Genomic DNA, 20,684 nt, shown 5'->3' with positions numbered 1-20,684 from the left:
GCAAAAACAGGCTTTAGTAGAGATTGAGCGTCCCATAGACTTTGGCTTACACAAAAGCAGTTAGTAGCAAATTATCTTGGTCCACAACTATCAGATGGGGCCATTCTGCCCTTTATATGCTTGCAGGGAAGAAGTACTAGGAATACTCGGGTAACATGAATAGCCTTTACCATGCGCCACTGAGTGAATGAGATGGAACATGCATATAATGAGTAAGTAACAATTAAGCCTTTCAATAAAGTGTTATACAAAAACTCCTCCAATAACCACAGGTGTGTTCTGTACAATTCTTTTGGTAAGAAAATGCATTTCTCCGAACAAGAAATCTTCCTGTTTAAAGAGGCTAATTATTATGAGGTCAGACATTGCCTGCTTTGTATTTACTATTCTACTCCTATGGCTTTTTTGAATTCAGAATTTTTTGGCTCTAAAATGTCATAATAAACCCTACTTTTATCAAAGTTTTCTCGGATGTAAAGCAAATCTTCTACAGAATACACATCTTCATTTCCTGTCCAAACAGTGAGGCTGTATCTATATCCAAAAACAGGGGGGGAGGGGGGAGAGAAAGAGAAAAAGGAGAAAAAAAGAGAAAAAAGAGCATGTTATTATTTTAAGATAAAGCATACAAGACAGAAAGACATTGCACTAATAAACTACTAAAAATATTCAGGACTATGGTATCTTAATTTTAGGAATGTAATTAAATACCAAAAACTTAATCTCCTTTAGATTTCAAAGTTAAGCCACCACAATTTATGAACTATCAGAATTAACAGTTTTGTATGTACCTGCCCTCCTCACCACTCTAGATCAAGGCAAGTCACCACTCTCTACCCTCCATTTGTGCTACAACCGAGAGTACCGAGAGTCTCTCCAATCTTCTTGTTATCACAGTGACTTCAAGTTACTGGGAAAAGCAATTGCTGGATCAAAATGCTACCCCAGAAACAGGCGTGCTCATACACACCCTAGTTTGCACACAGGGTGCACCGAATGCTTGGTACAGACACACTAGCTGAAGAATATGACTGATAAACTTTAAATAAACCTCTATTTGACATCTGCAAACTATAATTTGAAGAGGTCTATTCCTTTGCCACATTTTTTTTTCCTCATTGCGGAGGTAAGTCACACAATTTGGCTCCAGTCAAACTTCAGTTTCTTGCTCCTAAAGCTAAACTTGCTAGAACTTCCCAAGAAGGACTGCGAATTTTTTAAGATGGACAATCCTACACGACCCAGGACAATCTGTCTGTAGCCTGGTCCTTGTGAAAACAGTTCTGCCAAACCTAGCAAGGAGTGAAATAAAAAACCTTAGGCAGATAGCCAGCAAAGAAATTTACCAGACTGAGCATTTAAAGTTTGACAAAGTAATAAATACTTACAAGCAGAGCATTAGAACAGAAAATATGAGGCTATCTCAGTCAGGTGATTTTCATACTCCATGTTTTGTCACCTCAGTGATGTGTAGTGATGCCATCTGATTAACTGAATGTATCTATCTTCTGTATCACATACACTTTTCTCATTAATTGCACAGACTTTATTACAACTTTTCAAAAAAACAGAAGAACTTCGAAGTATCATTTAAAGTCAAAAGCATTACCCACTGTCCCGGTTTCTGCTGGGATAGAGTTAATTTTCTTCCCAGTAGCTGGTATAGTGCTGTGGTTTGGATTTAGGATGAGAATAATGTTGATAACACACTGATGTTTTAGCTGTTGCTAAGTGGCGCTCACACTGGTCAAGGACTTTTCAGCTTCCCCTGCTCTGCCGGGTGCACAAGAAGCTGGGAGGGGGCACAGCCAGGACAGCTGACCCAGACTGGCCCAAGGGCTATGCCGTACCGTATGGCGTCATGCTCAGTACATAACCTGGGGGAAGTTGGCCGGGGGATGGTGAGCAATTGTTATCGTTTATCACTTGCTTTGTATATTATTATTGTATATTATTATTATTGTATATTGTTGTTGTTGTTGTTATTATTACTACTACTACTACTACTACTACTACTACTACTATTCTATTTCATTTTACTTCAATTATTAAACTGTTCTTATCTCAACCCACGAGTTTTCTGACTTTCACCCTTCCAGTTCTCTCCCCCATCCCACTGGGGTGGGGGGAGTGAATGAGCGGCTGCGTGGTGCTTAGTTGCTGGCTGGGGTTAAACCACGACACACTCCACAATCTCCGCATGACAAATACTTCATTTTTCCATTTGCTTATTAAAACTGCATTACTCTAAAATACAGGTGAATCAGAATTTAGCTGTATGGCAGCAAAACTGGCTCAGGAATTTCTGTCTTCCAATCATGACACTAAAAAGTCAGTATTTTTATGCTGAGGTAAAAGAGAAACAATGCTTGTATCCAATGAGGATATATTTGAGAACGGCACAATTCACAAGACATATTCTTAACATAACAATATTCTGAAATTAATTTCCCAGTTTAAAATGTTTAATTCTAATTTCTCTCTTGATTCTCCAGTGTAAACAAGAGTAACAGCACTTTATTTGTCCATCCTGTTGTTTCTAATTACTTAGAAATTTTCCAGACAAGTGACTGTCTTAAATTTTCTGTCTTGGGCTTTGACCTTGGCTGGTGCTTAAGTAAAGTGTAGGTAGGCAGAGTAGGTGAAAAAGATGAGTAAATGACAATATGTATGAAGCAGGTTTTATTCGCATTCTATTAAATGTAATTAATTTTTTAAATGAAATTGTTATGTGTTTGTAAGAACAATTTTAAAAGGAAAATGTAAGTCAGCGTTTGGAAACCACTGAATGTGTTTTAAATACCTAAGCAAAATTAATTAGCTTCGTAGCAAACTCACTGACTTCCAATCTAAAAATCACTTTTGATGTTTTTAAGTGACATTACTACCGAAGATATAAATACTGAATCCAATAAAAAGTATATATAAAATCTAAGTATTTAAATTGAATTAATTCCAAATTGCAACATCAAAATATTTAGTCTATTTAACTATATTAGTCTTATGAAATGTTTATAATGGAACTGGATTACAGACCTACACAAGATTTAAAATTACTTACTACAGGTAACGAAAGAGGCTTTTGGAATATTATTATTTTAAAGAAATGAATAGTGACCACTTCTGTATGAGAAAACAATTTAAAAACTGAAGAAATTAAAGAACTGAAAGGACAAACTAAAAGAAAAAATATTTTCAATGCAATTGGGATAAGTATGTACACATAAATGTGCTATATTTAATATGAACAAATATGTGCCTTTATAATAAAGACAGCTAAAAATAAAGGCCTCAAACTTACCTATCCGACTGCTGGATTAACCAACACAGCTCAGACACTGACTGTCGTACTAATGCTGCTCTTACAGGGAAAGTTACAGGCTGGGAAAGTGTATTGCATAGCTGAGCCATTTCTTTCACCATCATCCAATCATAGCCTACAGTAAAGACCATTTGATTAAAAAGAATTCTTCACAAACACCATCTCTATCAAAATAAAGACACAATGATTTATAGAATGGTTAGGTTGTAAGACAAAACAAGAGCAAAATGGGTTTTGTGAAAATCACGTAATTCTAAATGAAAATGCCAAATGACTATAAATAAAAAATGTCATCGTCTCAGAGGAGAAAAGCAATACTGACGTGGAAAAATAAACTTATTCTGAGAATCTTTATTTCCAGTAACTGCTTTGTTATTTTACATATAGCTATAGAATGTGACATTTTTTAATGTCCAGGAAATTGTATCTTTGCCCTTTCTCTAAAAAACATTGCTGCCACTGACTTCAATATGGACTAGTTTTAACTTGACAGTGACCCTTTTAAAACAAAAATATTATGAAAAATATAGAAAAAAAATTAAAATTAATTCAGCAGGACTGGAGTTACACACAAATGAAGCACGTAAAACATTTTGTGCTTAAAAATGCTAATATCAAGCAATCTAAAACACTTGAAGTGCCTGCTGTTGAGATTTTTACAAGCACTGGAGCTATTTAAAATGGTATTTAACTGTTCTTTTATTTGAACAGGCTATGAAAATCTTAACTTCAGTAACAACAGTTAATAATTTTTTTCTCAATTACTCATATGCAATATAGTTACTGGAAAGACTAAAAAAGCACCAGATCTTAAAAAAAAAGATTTTGTTGGGCAAACAGCAACTCTGAGTTGAAATCAGTCAAATAAGCTGGTTTTCTCCTGTCTTACAGTATACCCTTAATTAGCATCACCATAAGCTGAAATTTAGACTGGAGATAAAGTTACATTTATTAAAAAAGGTTACTCAGTACAGTATTTCTAATACACATTTCCAGCAACTCTTTACTGCACTGAAAATACTTTGGAGAAAGTACTACACAGTTTAATAAAATTGCTGTATAACATACAATAAAATCCACACAATACTAAATCTTGATAATGAGTAATTAGCAATTGGAATGGTGTATAATTTTGCCATTGTGGTCACAGACGGTATCAGTGGGGACTGCTACTGCACACAAATGCATGGGCACTGGAGTAAAACACCCTAACAAAGCAGCTATGAGAATTATGAGAGGAAGCCTGTGAAAAGGACCCTAAAGTAATGGCTAACTGGAAAATCTACTGCAAAAATTCAGTTATTCAACAGAAATGAAATGTTATAAACAATGCTGACCTAAAACTTTATTTATCTATTGCAAAAGCACACTGATAGGGTTTGAAATTTCCAGCTAATCTATTTTTCTTCAGGAAACGTGCCAGAATTACAGTTACCAAACCAATCTTCCTAGAATTCAGGGAGCAGACTACCTGAAACAGGACTTGAGCAATTTGTCCTCCAAAATTCCTTAGTATGTGAGAATGAGTTGAAGAACAAAATAGTTTATTTTAACAACAAAAATATCAGATTTTTTATACAGTTCTGTTGCAACTCAAACACTGAACTAACTGCTATACAACACACTATCAAACATACATCAACAAAGAAAACAATTCTTCTTACATTCACTATTATTTTCAAACTGAGAAGATGGCATATAGTTCATTTTGAACCAATTATGAAATGAATTTGAAGAAAACAGGCTATGCAGTCCAAGCATTAAATTTTCTATCTTTACCTTTATTGTGTTTGTCAGGGTGCCAGCCAGTTGTCCATCCCAGCGATAGGGTTACATTGGGGAAAAATGAAGTGACAGTGTCGAGGAACACTTTTGCATCCACTACAGCATTACTCCCGTTAGGTCCCGGTAGGACGTCTGCATTGATCCAAACCGGTCGCCTCAAATGCTGCTTCACATGTTCAAGAAGCTCCAAGGAAGGCCGTACGGCTTCTAGCCTGTACCAAGAACACATGGGTGAGATGAGACACCTCACTCTGATTGAAGATGGGAAATGTACAGTATATATATAGATAGGTATGTTAAAGAAACTCTCCCTGTACGCCAGAGAGCAAATGCTGAAGACCCTTTCTACCATAAGGCGACTGCTACTGCTGGTGTAAAGTAGCGTAAACCTCTCGTCTCCCTGCTGCCCAATATGAACTACTTCACGGCTTTTATCTCATGGCTCTTCTAACTCTTGACCTGGCTTGGTCAGGACTTGGACATCAAGACTTGGATGTTATTGAACTCTTAGGAAGGATTTTAATTAAGGAAGCCATGGCAGGCTCTAACACTTTTGTAGTGGTTGTTCCCACAGCTCAGAAGTGTGGCATAATAGAGGCAGCATGAAGAAGTCCGTCCATCAGACGTTCATCCTAGAGCTAATTATTAAGTGTGAGATGTAGTCACTTGAGCAACCAATATATCACCACTTGTAAGCATTTTACAAAATATTTTAAGTCACATACTCTCACTGTTCTCTCAAATCACAAGAAAAAGCATACCTAGAAGGCAAACAATAACCTTTCTCTATCCTACCAAAACTTTCAAGACAGCAGTATCGTGGAAGGAAAGGAAATGTGGAATAATGGGAAAAAGGCATGAATGCCAAGAAAACATGTATTTTTTTCTCTCACAGCAAATTGATTAACAATCTATATAACACTCAAAAATTTAAAATCATTATGGTCAGAGCTGGGATTTCCTTACTCATAGCAAGGACCTGTGTTTTCTCCTGCGAGTCCTGAAAAGCTCTGAATAAGTCATCTTCTAGCTTTTCCTCAAAATCTCGCAGTGACCCGATACAGAGCTGAGCCAACAGAAAATTCTTCATGTTGTTCTGCAGGGTTAGTTTCCCTGTTCAGCATCCTAAACTGGTCCCTCTGGGTGTCACAAGAGGACGAGGAAAAGCAAGGGGAAGAGAAGGCACTGTGACGCGCAAGGAGAAGATTCACAACTGCTCTGGCTTACATGGATATAAACCACAGGCTACGTGCTCCACAGGTGCCTGTTTGAAGAACACAGATGATGATTAACTGCTACCGTGTCTGCCCGGTTCCCAGTTCCAGCTGTATCTCCAGCCTCTCAAACCAGTGCTGACGCTTGCCTTAGCAGCAGTGCGTGAGCTCAGGGACACAAAGTGGTAAGCTACTATTCTCATTGTTTTGTAGGGACGGTTCTGTACCAAGTTATTCCCTAACCTGCCTCATGATGACGTCAGATGAATTGTGTCAGGATTTGAAGCCAAAAATGGGAATGGCAGCCAGCTACAGTAACCAGTTACACTAGGTTAGCTCTAAAGCCAAAAATTGTCCCCTGAGCTGCCTGTGGTCTTTCCCGTAAAAAGTAGTTTTGTACATTTCAACTTTTGTATTGTTGAGAAAGCTGTGTAGTGGCAGGAATTCCACTCAACACTTTCAGTTAGTATTAGCTCAAGACTTAAGAGAAAAGCTAGTAATGGCTTGAGTTAATATTATTAGCTTAAGTATTTCTCACATTGTCTGAGGCCAGAACAGTTCACATTTTCCCACATACAAGTAATTGTCAAAGCCAGTGGAATGCCTTCCTTTTTACTACAAAATACAAGATAATGTAAAGAGAAAAAAGCCCAAAGCAGCATCTCTTGAAACAAACCAAAAAAGCCCCGGACAGCACTGTTTTTATTGCACAGCATTTGGAAAATTCAAACGTATTGCTGACTCCACATTGAATGATTCTGGCATTTTTGAAGCAGGACTCTGAAGTCCGTTTGCAGAACACATTCACTCCTGTAGATAAAGCCAGGAGGAGATGAGATTATGTGGTCAATCAAGCTGACAGAGTAGAAACATACAAAATATTTAAGTGCTGTTGAAATAATCTTCAAAACTTCAGCAGTGGTATCCAAAGAAATATTATTCAAAAGAATGCCATAATCTGTATCACTCATTTGACTGTACCTGCACTTTATGCTTGTATTTTTTAAATGATTTTATACTAATAGACTTTTATAATGCAACATGATTTTAAAAGTTTTTTTAAATCACTGCACTTGCCTGGAAATTCCTTGCAGAAAAATAAGAGGTAGATGTTTTTAAATTAATTTAAACAATAATTAAAATGAAAAAAAACCCCACAAAACCAAAAAACAACCCAATAATCAACAAACCCAAAGAAATGTCTACTTCTCACTGTCCTTCCCCTTCTCTGTTGAGGCAGACATTTACAGATTCTGTTAAAAATAAAATTATTTAGCCTGCCCACGTTTTTTATATTTTTTGTATTATGAACTTTCACAGGAAAACTGTGATTGCATTACACAGAACAACAGGTACAAATCACATTTTACAACTACCTAGCTTTTTTTTTGCATTTCCACAGCATAGTTAGGCATTGATGAGGCTCTTTTTAATGTGGAGGTGGATTCTCCATCTGCTGCAAAAATAGACATTGCAAATCTAGACAAAGCTGAAGTTACAATTTGCAGAGGTGTATATCTGCAAATTGCAGCTCACTTTGAATCCCATTTCAAACTTTTCAAGGCAATCTCATGGGGTTTTCAGGTATATTTTCCATTAAAGGCAGTGAAACAGCTAAATTCACAATGGTTAAAATTCTAAGTGAACCTCTGAAAATTTAATTAAGAAGTTAGGTCAAAGAAACTGAATTTACTTCAATATACATGCACCTTACTATGCAATAAGCACGACAACTTTTTTGTATTACAAACAATGCTGAAGAAATCTACCACCACATCATATGTGGTATGAGATCAGATATTCAAAGGAGTATACCTAATTCTTGAATTGAGACATCCCCAATAGATTGTAAGTATTGGAGCTGATCAGGAGACAGAATTCCTCTCCTTGGGGGGGGAGGCGGGAAGCTCTGGGAAAATAAACATATTCATGCTGGTATGGGATGACATTTCTAAATTATTATGAACTTCAGCAGACCTGGAACAGAAGCTGGCTTTACAGCAAGCTTTTCAGATGCTCACTGAAAAACCTTGACACTTTCATTCCCCTTCCACGGTAGAGAACGACACCAAGAAAGCTGGATGACAGCCTGTGCGCTGGCAGGCAGAGAGACCCAGGGGGCTCAGTCCCGTTTGCAGCCTGGGAGTCACTGTCTGACTTTCCAGTCAGAAGGTTGTCTTGTCTTTCCCAATTTCCTTGCACAAGCAGAAAACTCATAGGAGTTTCCCAGATAGGCACTATCATTTCAGTTTTCCAAATCGGAAAACTTTGCTCAAGTAACAAATTCATTGAATATGAAATCATTATTTGTAGTTCAAAACACTTTCAAAGCTTTTATTCTTGCAATGCATTTAGAAATAGTGATTACGTTTCACTGCATTTTCTGTTTCAGAAGGAATGCATTACATTAAATTGCACAATAAGAAAAAGTTTGGTCTACCGTTGCCAAAGGATAGTTAGCAGTACCTCAACAATTGTTAATTGGTCAGAATGCAAAGAATGTACAAATCTTTTTGTCTTGAGATACCTCTTGAAATCCAGCTTGATGCCTTTATTTGTGTTGACAATCTCTTTTAGCCATTCCTGCAATGTGTTGTCACTGTCTGTTTCAGGTGGATGAGCCATGATAGGGTCTCCATTTCCTCCCTTGCCACCACGAAGAAGAACATCTGCTTCTATCATGTGAACATCACCTGTTGATTTAAAAAATGAATGCTCTAACAGAAGCAAATCCCATAGTTCCAGTGTCTGCTTCAGAGTAACAATTACAGGGCAAGTCTCTCTACACTGCACTCTGCACACTTACTCCACAAAGATCACCCAGTATGAGTTGCTGCCTGTGAAGCAACAGAGATGCATTTCTTTGGGTACTTCAGTCACTAAACTCTTTAAAAATCTACAAGCACATGAAAATTTTTTTTGTAGATACATTCGGCCAAGTAATCATGTTTTTTTCAGAGGAACAGCAAAATGAATATCCCAAATGTGAATCTACTCCTGCTAAACTACAAATCTTTTCCTTTTAAAACAGGGGTCCAGACAGAGGCTTTTAGAGAAAAGGTCACCAGAAGATTTTACCACTGGCAGAGACTGAGTACTCCCCTTGTCTCATTCTCAAAACTGACCAACCCACCTCAGCCAAAACTTGTTTTGCTCCGCTGCCTACTGCCCTTTTAACAGCACTGATACCAAACCTCACTGGATGGAGGGAAGGAGTGATGGATGGATGGATGGATGGATGGATGGATGGATGGACGGACTTTTAATCAGCTCATTTCCATTTTCTGTTTTCCAGAGCAGACCCACAAACAGAAGTGTCAGCATAATGGAAAAGGTGACCTACCATGAGATCAAACAGGAAAGAACAGAGACAACGTGACCACCGCTGCCTGGGCTGGCTATCAGGGAGCTGCGGTCTACCCGTATGTACGACAGCATCAGAGAAACCAGTTTTACCTGCAGCAGCAGCTTTTGCATTCTGCAGTGCAAGCATATAAACCGAACACCACCCCAGACAAGCTTAGCTCGAGTGTGTGAAACCAGGCGACTCCTTAACCATGGCTCTGGTCTGCTAGGAGGTGTAGAAGGGCTTTGCTAACTCGAAGGTCTGGCCTGACAGAGAGCCTGCGCGCCTGGAAGCTGGCTGTCCTTTCTCAGCTACGTGAGCTTGTCCAGTAATCGGGTACCACCTCCACACCTCGTCCTGCCGGCCTTCGCGATGCCGGTTCGCAGGAGCAGCGCCCATCCTAGGACGGGCCCCGCCTGGAGGCCAAAGCGGGGCCGCCTCACGGCAGGGCCAGGCCCCCTCCGCCCGTCCCCGCGGGCCGGGGCGGCCGCCCGGCGGCAGGGCAGGCCGGCAGCGGCTCGCACTTACTTCTCGCCGCCTCCCGGGCTCGGGCCTTGCTGTTCGCGGCGTGGAACCACCTGATGGCCGCCCCATCTCTCGCTCGGATGCGCTGCGCCCTCAGGAAGTGATCCACCGCCGCCTCGCCCCAGGCGCCTGCGGCGGCGCGCAGGGAGAGCTCCCTTCAGGACCGCCGCTCGGCGGGACCGGCCCCAGGCCCCCCCCGCCCCGGCACCGGGAGGGGAGAGGCGGCGGCGGCCCGGTCCCCGCCGCCCAGTTCTTACCCTGCGCCTCGTCCGCCATCGCCTCGCCGGGGCCCGCCCCGCCGCTGCGGCGGGGGTGCGCTCCTCCGCCTCCTGAGGCGGGGACAGCGCCGCCGGCTGCCGGGCTGGGCCCCGCGGGGCTGCCGGCGCTCTGCGGCGCGGGGCAGGGCAGCCAGGGCCCTGCGCTCCAGCCGCCGACAGCGGGGACTGCGGGCAGCGTTTCCGCCGGAAGCGGAACGGGCGGCGGGAGTCAGCACAGCCAGGGCCGCCCCCCGCCCCGGGGCGGCGGGAACGGCGACCGCCCCCAGCGAGCCGCGAAGGCAAGACCCGTCCCCCCCAAAGTTGTCTTTTTTTTTTTTTTTTTTTTTTTTTAAATAATAGAGAAGAATACCAAGCATTTTAGTTAACTTTATTGATCATTACTTAAAATGAGTCAGAGTACAGCGTGAGTGGCAAGAGTCAGCTGTTCTTCAGTTACCCCTACAAGCAGACCTGGGCACAGCCGGTTCGCCCAGGCAGCACGAGGTACCGGTGGCAACAGCCACCTCCGACCCCGTCACAGTCATTAACTACTGTCCAACCTTTCACTGTTGCTTCCCCCACTGTCCGGTTGCAGCTTGTTTGCAAGCAGGGACATGTTTTGCTCATACTGTGGTCTTCAGCTCTTCTGCAGAAGAGAACTGCAGTGTCTCTGAAGAAGTAATGGTAATTAGCTGAAACGCAGCCTCAGTTTCCTCCAGGGTAAGATCTTGAAGCCTGAACCCTCCTGGAACCGGTATTTTGAAGCATAGGTAATGGCAGAGCAGGTGAGGTTAAGTTACAAATTGTTTTTGATACAAAAACATAGAATATCCCCTATTAGCATCAAGAAGGCATCAAAGTTAATAGTCTCATTATAAAATTGTACCAGCATTTTTACCGAAAACAATATAGATCTTGTATATATTTAGTTTTGGTTCTGTTCTTCGTGAACAGTTGTGTGACAGTTACCAAACCCCAATTATGGTTTGCTCAACCTCAGTACAAATCACATGCATCACAAATACATAAATAGATCTTAATGACCCAATATCAAAAATACGTACTATACAAGAACCTCAGGTATACTAAAAATCAATCTGTTCATGAAAATTCACACTTAATACATCTGTTCTCCCTGAAAGTAAAGGTGGCTACTAAGAGGTGGCAAAAGCACTAGACAGGAGCAGAAAAGATATTGCAGAATTCTTGTCTGACTTATTGCTACATGTAGATTACGCAAGGGTAATCCCGTTTCTTATTAATCCTTGAAAGATCAAATTGTATCAGAACTTCTGAACATGGACTAAAGAAAAAAATAGCAGTGTTTATAAAAATAGCATCCATTTAAGATAAATCCTTATAAATACAAGAAAGAAATCAGTTATTCCATTAAAAAAAAAAATTCAGAGCATATGTTCCTGAAGCACCAGCATAACATCCTAACACTACGGACTTCAACTACAAAGTCTTCATAAACATACGTGCAAAATTCTTCCTCATGCTGACCATAAACAAGTGTCAGAAGGTGCACACTTATATTTTGCACTGACTATGACATTTGCAGTCAGCTACAGAAGATCTCATATTTGAATCTCAAATGGCAAGAAAAGAGTGATGTGCCAGCTTCTACTTCAGTGTTCAGCTCATTTGCACATGGAAAGCACATGCTTCAGACAGAGATCAGATCTCACCATAGCAATTTTTAGTAACATTTATCTGAGGTTAAGAGGGAAGATAGTATGGCTTAAAGTTACACTACATATAGTAAATGCTACAACTGTGTAAAGAGGTAAGAAAATACAGGTGCAGAAGAGGGCAGGTTAAGTGTAAACTTTCAGAACTTTACGAAACATTACAAACTACAATTCTTTTGTGGTAAAGTAACCGGAGAAGATTTGAGGGTTTTAAAAAACAGTCTGAAAACTCTATTAAAACATAACAGGTTTAGAAACTTTAACATTTTTAGTGTCTGTAGCGTTATAACTTTGGTGTTCAGATCTAGCAAATCAGTATATTGCCCATAATCAGCCTCATCAAAACAAATGTTCTATAATGGAAAATATTAATTCCATTTTCAATGGTAGACTTGTAGGATCTGACATCCCACCATGAATCACAGGAATGAGAGCACTGTCCAATTCATTCAGATAGTTCTGTGGAAGAAGGTGACCTCCAGATCCAGCTAAGTACTCAACCTAGAAGAAAAACATATTAATGTTGATATTAACCCTTTTTATATTAACAAGACAAAAGTGTAGTATCTTGGTAAAAGAATATTTCAGCTAGCATGAATTGACAAAATAGCATTCAAACACTGGCAACTGGATGGGTTTTGAGGTGAATCATGAACGATTAGGCTTGCCATTGAGAAGCATGCAACATTCTCTCTGGGTTTGCAGGACCACACATCCTCTGCGTCCCAGACTGCTTCAGTCTGATGCTCAAGAGCGATGTGATTATATCCTAGTATCGCAGTTACTATTAGATTCATTTCAAAGCATACCACTGAAAACTAGGTTATTGGGACTGTATTCCAGCTTCTCTCAAAGAAGATATGGAAGTGTAACACAGAACACCTTCAGAGGCAAGGAGCTGAACTGTTCTACAGTTTCGTAATCTTCTGAGGGCATCACACGTCAGATTGCCTTGCCTTTCCTCTCTTGCACCCTCAGCTGGGCAGACGTGTCCTTTTCTGCTGTACAGATTTTTGGTGCAAATATCCCTTACTGAACCACATCAGGGAGCAAAACCAGCAGAAAACTACATAATTTGAAAAAAGCATTGGAAAATTAGCTCCGTGACTCTCTAAACTGACTCACCTTGGTGGCAGATGGGTGCCAAAGCGAGTTTGAAGTAGGGAAGGACTGATAGCTTACTGCAAGGAGCTACTAAGGAATTTGGGCATAATAAGGAAACGGGACTATTCCTTTGAAGAAAAACTAGTCAGTAAGACAGTTCTTCATGAAATTTCATCCTCAGTCTGGATCTGGGGTAGGGCAAAAAACTAAACACACTTAGAAAAAGATCCAAGGTCTTTACAAGAAAGAGATTTGAGTTGAAATGGAGTGTCTGCAATAAAAGTTGAAAGATTACCATATCTGAGTCAATAGAAATTCTTAGGCCTATCTTATTCATCCCATTATTTTTCAAGGTTTTAAGGTGTGGGCAAAGAGCAGTACTGCAGGCAATAGCAATCTCTTTAGCAAACTGGTGAGGAACAGGACTGGATAGTTCATGGTCCTTTAAGAAATAGTATACCTGAAATTACAGGAAGGATAAGGACAGTCAGCAGCCTGATTATATTACAAAGTAAGGAAAAGAGTAATTCAGCATACACATAATGCAGAACAGAGCAAGCTATAATGCTTGTTTGATGACAAAGTATTTTAGTATTTCATTTATTCAATCAAAATACTTAAGTGAAATATTCAGTGAAAAATCCAGTGAAATATCTGGATTACATATTTATAAAGTTATCAATGCTAACAGGCTTTTAGTCTTTTTTCAGAGGAGAAAAGTGAAAAGTATGTAAACTTATCATAGGGCTACAGAGAACATTCCGCCTATCAGTACGGGTATGCATCAAATAAGTTAGTAAATTACATTGTTCTTGAGCCTTTTTGCTACTTTTTAGAATAGCTAAATGGTAAAGTGATCATACTAAGTGGTATTACTGACGAAACTAACCTTGGTACACTTCATAACTTTTCCCTCTCTTTCGAAGTCTCTGCCTTGCGGTACTTTTTCACTCTGAGTTCCTTCCATTGATTTTCCATCCACTGGGCTTAAAATTCTATAGAAGATAATAGTATAGTTAATAATTTAAACAACATTTTATGATTTATATTGAATAACTTGTATGAAATAATGTTTATCCATCCTTAAAAGTCTATTTAAACAGCTTAACAACAAAATGTAATACAGCACTTGCATCATGAAAATACAGATCCTACAAAAAGAAATATCCTAAACAGGAAACAAGCAACACTTAATAAAAACCTAATCTTACAAGTTTAAGAAGCTATAAACCATCTTAGGTAAAGCCACTCTTTGTTTTAATTGGTCAGAAAAGCCACAGAAAAAGGCATACCAACGCAAGCCTGTGGCCTGAGAAACAACTTAAGATGAGACAAATTTTGAGTTACTGATGTATAATTAAAGTTTGAAGCTACATAAACAAGCATTCAAATCACATCCAATAAAAATGTCTTACATCTTATTTTGCTTTGTTGAATGCTGGCATTCCAAGCAGTGAATGGCCAAGGACAGTACTATGCACTTCCAAGCCCCCCCCAACAAGGAAGCTTAAGGGGATTAATTGCATCCCCACACAAACTCATTACTGCTTTGTTAGAGGACTTTCAAAGGAAACTGAGGATTCACAGACTTTTCCTGTCAACTTCCAGAACAGAGAAAATGGTATTGAATTTTGGTGAACTACAAGCAAAATTGTTCTGCTAGTGACATCTAGAGGACTTTAGCATTCTATCCCCTTTCAGGCTTTACTATCAAGTACTTTCTTTCAATAAAAATACCTTAGATTAATTTCAAGAAATTGCTTTGGTAATACATTTACCCTTTGTATGTTTTTTCTTCATTTTCTACCCAGCAAATATCTACATATTCTTTTATGTCTCCTGTATCCGTTTTGCCACAAGTTATTTTAAAGTCCTTCTTGTCTCTTAACGCCTGACGGAGGCTTTCCATCGTTTCTGGCGTTATTTGTACCATTAGTCCATCTAGAAGAAAACCAGTTAAAATTCCAGCTTACCAACAGAAAGAGTAGCACAGCTTTTTAGTAGAATCTTAGCTTAAATTCTAGTGGGACCAACCCTCTCCTACAGCTTGTTAATAAATGCACATCCAATGGACTCCATCCCCCAGCTACAGCATTACATGTTACATGAAAGAATAAAAACCTTTGTCAACAGAACTAAGACTAAAAGATCAATCTTAGAGGGTTTTTGCAGTTACATGTCAATATATGTATTTCATCAATACCTCAATGAAAATAGTTCCAGATATAGGCAGATGTAAAGGAAAGACTTGCACTGACTAAAGCAAAAAGTTAAAACTTAGTACGGTTTAAAACAAGTAGGTGAACCAGCATGTATTTTTTTATACAGCATTTGTTTGCAATAGGTTTTCTACAAAGTTAAAAATCCTGAAAAAAAAGAGTTTAGCTTACTGAGGAATAAAGATCTTGCACAAGACTTCTGCTATTTTTTTTTTTTAAAGTTCTCTTAAGAAGAAACCACGTAGGACAAAATTCTTACCTTCAACTATACTGGATTTAGCTAAAAATCCTGAAGATGTTTTTAAGGCTCCATTAAACACAACAAAGCTTGCACCTGTAACTAGAAAAAGTAGGAACAAAGTGAGTACCACTTCATACCACTCAAGTTTGTCATTACTAACATTTAACTTGCACTCCTTTTTAAAAAGGCAGGCAAAAAAAGATACTGCTATATGAAAGCACTAATAGAAATCCCTTATTGACAGAATGACATGAAGCATAACTCTCTAAAGAGAGGAGAATTTTTTCCAATCAGACCTTGGCAAAACAGACCACCTTTGTTAACTTATTTTGCGAGTTCATACAGTAACCTTTTAAGATATTGGCAGCAAGCCAACACAGGCAAGCCAAAAAACCTTTGTACAAAAAGAGGAGACATAGTTGAAGAAACAGTGGTGCGTTTTTTTTGTTTGTTTGGGTTTTTTGTCCTTTAAAACACACATGCCACTCAACTTTTAAATTTAATTTATTTACAGAAGGTATTCCTGAAGTTTAGATAATTTTCAGTGGTACTAAAAGCAACTGAAAGAAAGGAGGACCTAAGTGAATTTCCATGCTACAAACCTTTGCATAAATTTGTTAGTTACATACATTGCTTCAAACAAAACCACACTAGCCATGCTTAACAAAGCACAGAACAACATTTCAGGTTGACACTGGAGATGGTAAGAGTACAGCCCTATCAATCTGGAATTCCCCCTCAACTACTGGGCCTGGTTAAAAAGCACGACTCATCAGGCCAGATGCACTGCCATGCTGCACAGCTGTATGAATTTCAGAACCTAAAAGGTACCTCTGCACTCTTCCCTATACAGGTGGTTGTATCAGTTTGCTAGGTGCTGTATGGAGGTACTCACTGTTACCGTATTTCCATACACTCAGTTATTGAGACCATTTGTTTACATATGTAAATATATTCCCCAATTAACACTAATATTACATTTAGAGTTTGAAATACATTTTCAGACATAATCAGATTCTTTATGTAAGCTATATTAATAATATTCTGGAAACAAAGACAAAAAAGTAGTAATCTCCATTTAATATAACATTTGTAAAAGGTAGTTAAGTATTGATATAAAACAGCAACATTTTATTTTGCATTTAAATTACTTTGCTGCTTGTATGCTGAACTTTTTGCCTGAACAACTTACTGGGAATACATTATTTTCCTTCCAGCCTAAAAGTGAACTTATAGTTCTGCTCTAGAAACGTGGTTTTTCTCCACAAGCCAAATTAGATAGCTTACCTTTCCTAGGATGTCCAGTAGCGCTGATTGCTTGTGTGTGATAGAGGCCATGCTTATTCTGCACACACACTAAGTGAGAATCTGCTTCAGTATTAAAACTTGCTCCAATACTAATTACATGTTCATTAGAAGAATTTACCACCTTCATTACCTGTCAATACAAAATTTGTCATTAAACTGACTAATCTCAGTATGCAGTACTCATTTTAAATACAAGACATTAGAAAAATCCAGCTTTTAAAACAAATCCCAAGAATTATTCACTTAGTCAATTCCAGAGAGTTTGAACAACACCATCTGCCATGACTAGCTGGAAGAATACTAAGCATGATCAAAAATCCTACTTCAATAGAGAGGGATGAGTAAGTCTGAGTACCTCTGGACAATGCAGAATATCAGAGTTGGGGTTTTGTTGGTCTTAAGGCTAAAATATGTATTAAGCCTTGTGCAGTTTACTATTCAGGGCTTTTTGGTTGAAGCTGAAGTAAACAAATTGTAATAAAAACTACACTGGCAATTTTTTTTTTTTTTTTTTTTTTTTAAGTTTTAAGCAAAACACCACCATCAGGAAATATGTAGGAGATAATCCTTGAAAGTACATGCTAAAAGATTTTGAAGAAACTGTTAATTTTTCAGCATTTAATAATTATCTTAAAGCTCAACTTTCCACTCATCATTACCCACCTTCCAACATATCCAGGAAGAAGGAAACGTGTACTCAGGTAATTTCATGCCCTTCCCTCCCACCACCACATGCTTACATCAGTTTAAAGTTCAAAGAGTCTATCACACAGCAAATAGCAAAGTAATCTAGAGAGCTGCTATCAAGTGGAGAATTCACTTGCAGAACTGTCCGGAAACTGATTACAGAATAAACACATTACAGCCTCTAGGAACCATCCCCTTTTGCCCTCCCCCCCCACCCCCCTTTTTTTTTTTCAAAAGAGCTCATGTTAAAGATGTGACTGGTATTATATGAAAAATAAAGATTAAAGCAGTTTGGATTAGAAAGCTAATCTAGATGGTTTTACTCACCTCATTATACTTCCTTAGGGGTATTTTAATACAGCTTCTACCCATTTCCACATGAACAAACAGGTTGTCTATGGTATGCAAAGTATACTGATAATTTCTAAGATCCTATAATAGAAGTTTTTACGTTAGCAGACAATTAAGTATAGTTTTCTTACCTTCTGTAATAAATATTATCAAAAGTACTTTACTTACAACCCTAAGACTTCTAAGAGTAATGACATTAAGGGTGGCCAAAGACTTACTGATCACTTTTTTCCTAGTGTGATGTATGTGAACGGTACCTTAGTGAATATATTAACAAATTTATAGCACTGACAAGGTAGCTCTACTTACCAGTGGGTTATTCAGACTATGGCTACTTTATGCACATTAGGATCTTACAGTGTTTTAGATAACAAAATCCTTCAACACCTTGCCTCTCTGAAATAAAAGCAAAGTATGGAAGCCACCACCTAGGTTAGTTTGTTTCCAGGCTCACACCCTGTCCCCTACAGCTCTCACTTCTTGAGTTATAGCTTGAATACTGCACCGTTTCTTATACCTTTCTCTGACAGAAGTTACCACCCATCATCTCAGCCACTTCTGCAAGATTTCCCTATTCTGTTTTATTCCAGAAGAACAACGTTAGGTATAACATGATCTCATTTGCCTTTACTAGCTCAGCTCAGAAAACATCAGAAAAGGCTCTGTCACCAGCTGAGCCAGGTAATCAGTATCCTCCTCAATCAGCAGAGCTGTAGTGAGAAGGGTATTTATGAACACATCTCACTGCATTACAAGTTTCAACTGAACTGGCATTGTTTTAGAAATATTAAGGATATACATGACAGACGCCCTTTGCCTCCAACATTTACCACTACCTCGGCCACTTATGCGGTGCTAAATTTTATAGGATCTTTACTTGAAGATTTGCACCACAGGTAGTTAAAAATGTAACATAAAGAGAACAATTTTGCAGTCATCTTACAACGATTAAAACTCCTGCCGCATCAAAAGACCGTGGTCTGCCAAGAAGCATATATTCCCACTGCCTGCTTCACGCTGACACTACAAACACAGCTATGAAGGAGAACCAGAGTCACTCTAATCCAGCTGAAAATAAACTCCATAGAAGCCTGCTTCATCAGCAGCACAGTATTAAGACTACTCAAAAGTCTGAAGATGCAATTCCACATTGGTACCCATTTCACCAATCAGGCAGGGAGCTGGCTCATGGAATTAAAATATTTTTTTCTTAATGGAGGAAACTTACTGTTTTTCAGATGGTGCAACTCCTGATTGATTCCTAATGTAATGGCATGGACATTAACAGTGGCGAAAAGGAAAGAGGGGCCAAAGACTGCAGTTTCATCTCACTGTAATGGTCTCTAGACTCTTAAAAGAGGATTTAGTGATCACCTAAACAATATGTGCAATTCTCTCTACAACCTTACAGCACTTTTCATCACAGCATTAAGGATAAGTTCTATCTAAGTATTAGAAGAAGGTGGTTACTGGTCAGGAATACAGGCTTACTGAAGTTTAAATCAAATTATTTGGGTAACAGAGGAAAAACTTCCTCAAAGAATGGCATAAATGCAGACTTGACTTACTCTGATGATTTTGCCAAAACCTGAAGTTCTTCACATAGGACAGACTGGTTAATCGTGGTAAGGTTAAGTTTGTGTGACAAAGTAATTATTGTTAGACCACAACATCTGCCTGTCAAGTCTTTTCATCAGATTCAAAAAATGTCAGATTTAAAACTAGAATTCTTGCACCACACCAATGCTTGGAAGAGAAAAATGGAACTGAACAATGATTACTACCAGCTTAAATGTGAATGTCAACATTTTTCTCATTCATTTAAAGCCATTTCTTACTACCAGAACTAATGTGTAACAATGTAACACAAAAGATACAGCTTTCCTAATTCACATATAAATACTCCTTGGTAAGAAAATTTCAAGTCAGGTATGAAGAACAAAGATATTAGCCCTTTGCCAAAAACAACCCTGCTTTCAAGAATCGGAGTCTAGAGGGTATTTTACACCATTGAAATTACAACAGGAAAGGAAGAGAATAAAACATTTACTCACAACAAGCAGATTCATAATTGTGTGTCCAATTTCTCCAAAGAGTGGCTTCCGGTGCCTGAAACTTACTACAGGAGTTGGATATGCTAAGGTGGGGGAAGAAAGAAAAAGGTTATGTTTACCTATCAAAACTGTAAGCCTGGCCAATCCAAGTAGTTATTTTTATTTTCAGCTATAGCCTATGTTTCCTGATCTCAATGTCTGACCAGCCAAAGGAACAAGAGCCCCTGTCTGATTCTCTGTCACAGTGTCCTTCAGCCCACCCACAGTTAAATCCTACTGCAATGTCACTGCATGGAGTCACTCTCCTAGTGGCAGTAATTTTGTGGCAGAGACTTGTTGCTGCTTTCAAATGCTTTGTCAGCTGTTTCTTGCAATAGGTGATCTGGATGGAAACATCCTGGGTTCAGTCTTTGGGTCACCAACTGCGGGAGGGGTTGCAAGTCTTCGTAGTTGCTTGATTAAGAATACCATACAGGTTAACATCTGCTTCTACATTAATGCTATAATACAAAGTGAAGTACCACTTAGTATTGATAAGCAAGAACAGAGTGAGTGAGGATGTTCATACAAAGTAACA

At 38.9% G+C, this 20,684-nt stretch overlaps 2 protein-coding genes across 5 annotated transcripts in view; both read right to left on the bottom strand.

Moving 5' to 3' along the window:
- Positions 1-383: 383 nt before the first annotated feature.
- FAM151B (family with sequence similarity 151 member B) lies at positions 384-10,481 on the bottom strand (the record flags this gene model as incomplete). Its single annotated transcript, XM_082335878.1, has 6 exons — positions 10,450-10,481; positions 10,196-10,321; positions 8,849-9,014; positions 5,102-5,319; positions 3,302-3,437; positions 384-534 (listed from the first exon to the last, which is right to left on the bottom strand). Exons 1-6 carry the CDS (start codon positions 10,466-10,468, stop codon positions 384-386), a joined length of 816 nt encoding a protein of 271 aa, XP_082192004.1. The 5' UTR covers positions 10,469-10,481.
- A 370-nt stretch (positions 10,482-10,851) lies between these two features.
- Positions 10,852-20,684, bottom strand: part of ZFYVE16 (zinc finger FYVE-type containing 16) — a 30,713-nt gene continuing 20,880 nt past the window's right edge. For 3 of the 4 annotated variants that reach the window (XM_082335490.1, XM_082335492.1, XM_082335491.1), the window contains 8 exons: positions 20,108-20,190; positions 18,030-18,134; positions 16,995-17,145; positions 15,726-15,806; positions 15,026-15,188; positions 14,137-14,242; positions 13,543-13,707; positions 10,852-12,644 (listed from right to left, as the gene is read on the bottom strand). In XM_082335490.1, the coding sequence (XP_082191616.1) occupies positions 12,483-12,644; positions 13,543-13,707; positions 14,137-14,242; positions 15,026-15,188; positions 15,726-15,806; positions 16,995-17,145; positions 18,030-18,134; positions 20,108-20,190 (1,016 nt within the window). In that variant the 3' untranslated portion in view covers positions 10,852-12,482. Of the gene's footprint in view, positions 12,645-13,542; positions 13,708-14,136; positions 14,243-15,025; positions 15,189-15,725; positions 15,807-16,994; positions 17,146-18,029; positions 18,135-20,107; positions 20,191-20,684 lie in introns of those variants that run through there. The other variant, XM_082335493.1, reaches the window with a different exon arrangement.

Source organism: Platalea leucorodia (genome assembly GCF_965183815.1).
Source record: "Platalea leucorodia genome assembly, chromosome: Z".
Taxonomy (NCBI): domain Eukaryota; kingdom Metazoa; phylum Chordata; class Aves; order Pelecaniformes; family Threskiornithidae; genus Platalea; species Platalea leucorodia.
Note: the sequence above shows the minus strand (reverse complement) of the source record. Positions and strands in the feature narration are given on the sequence as shown.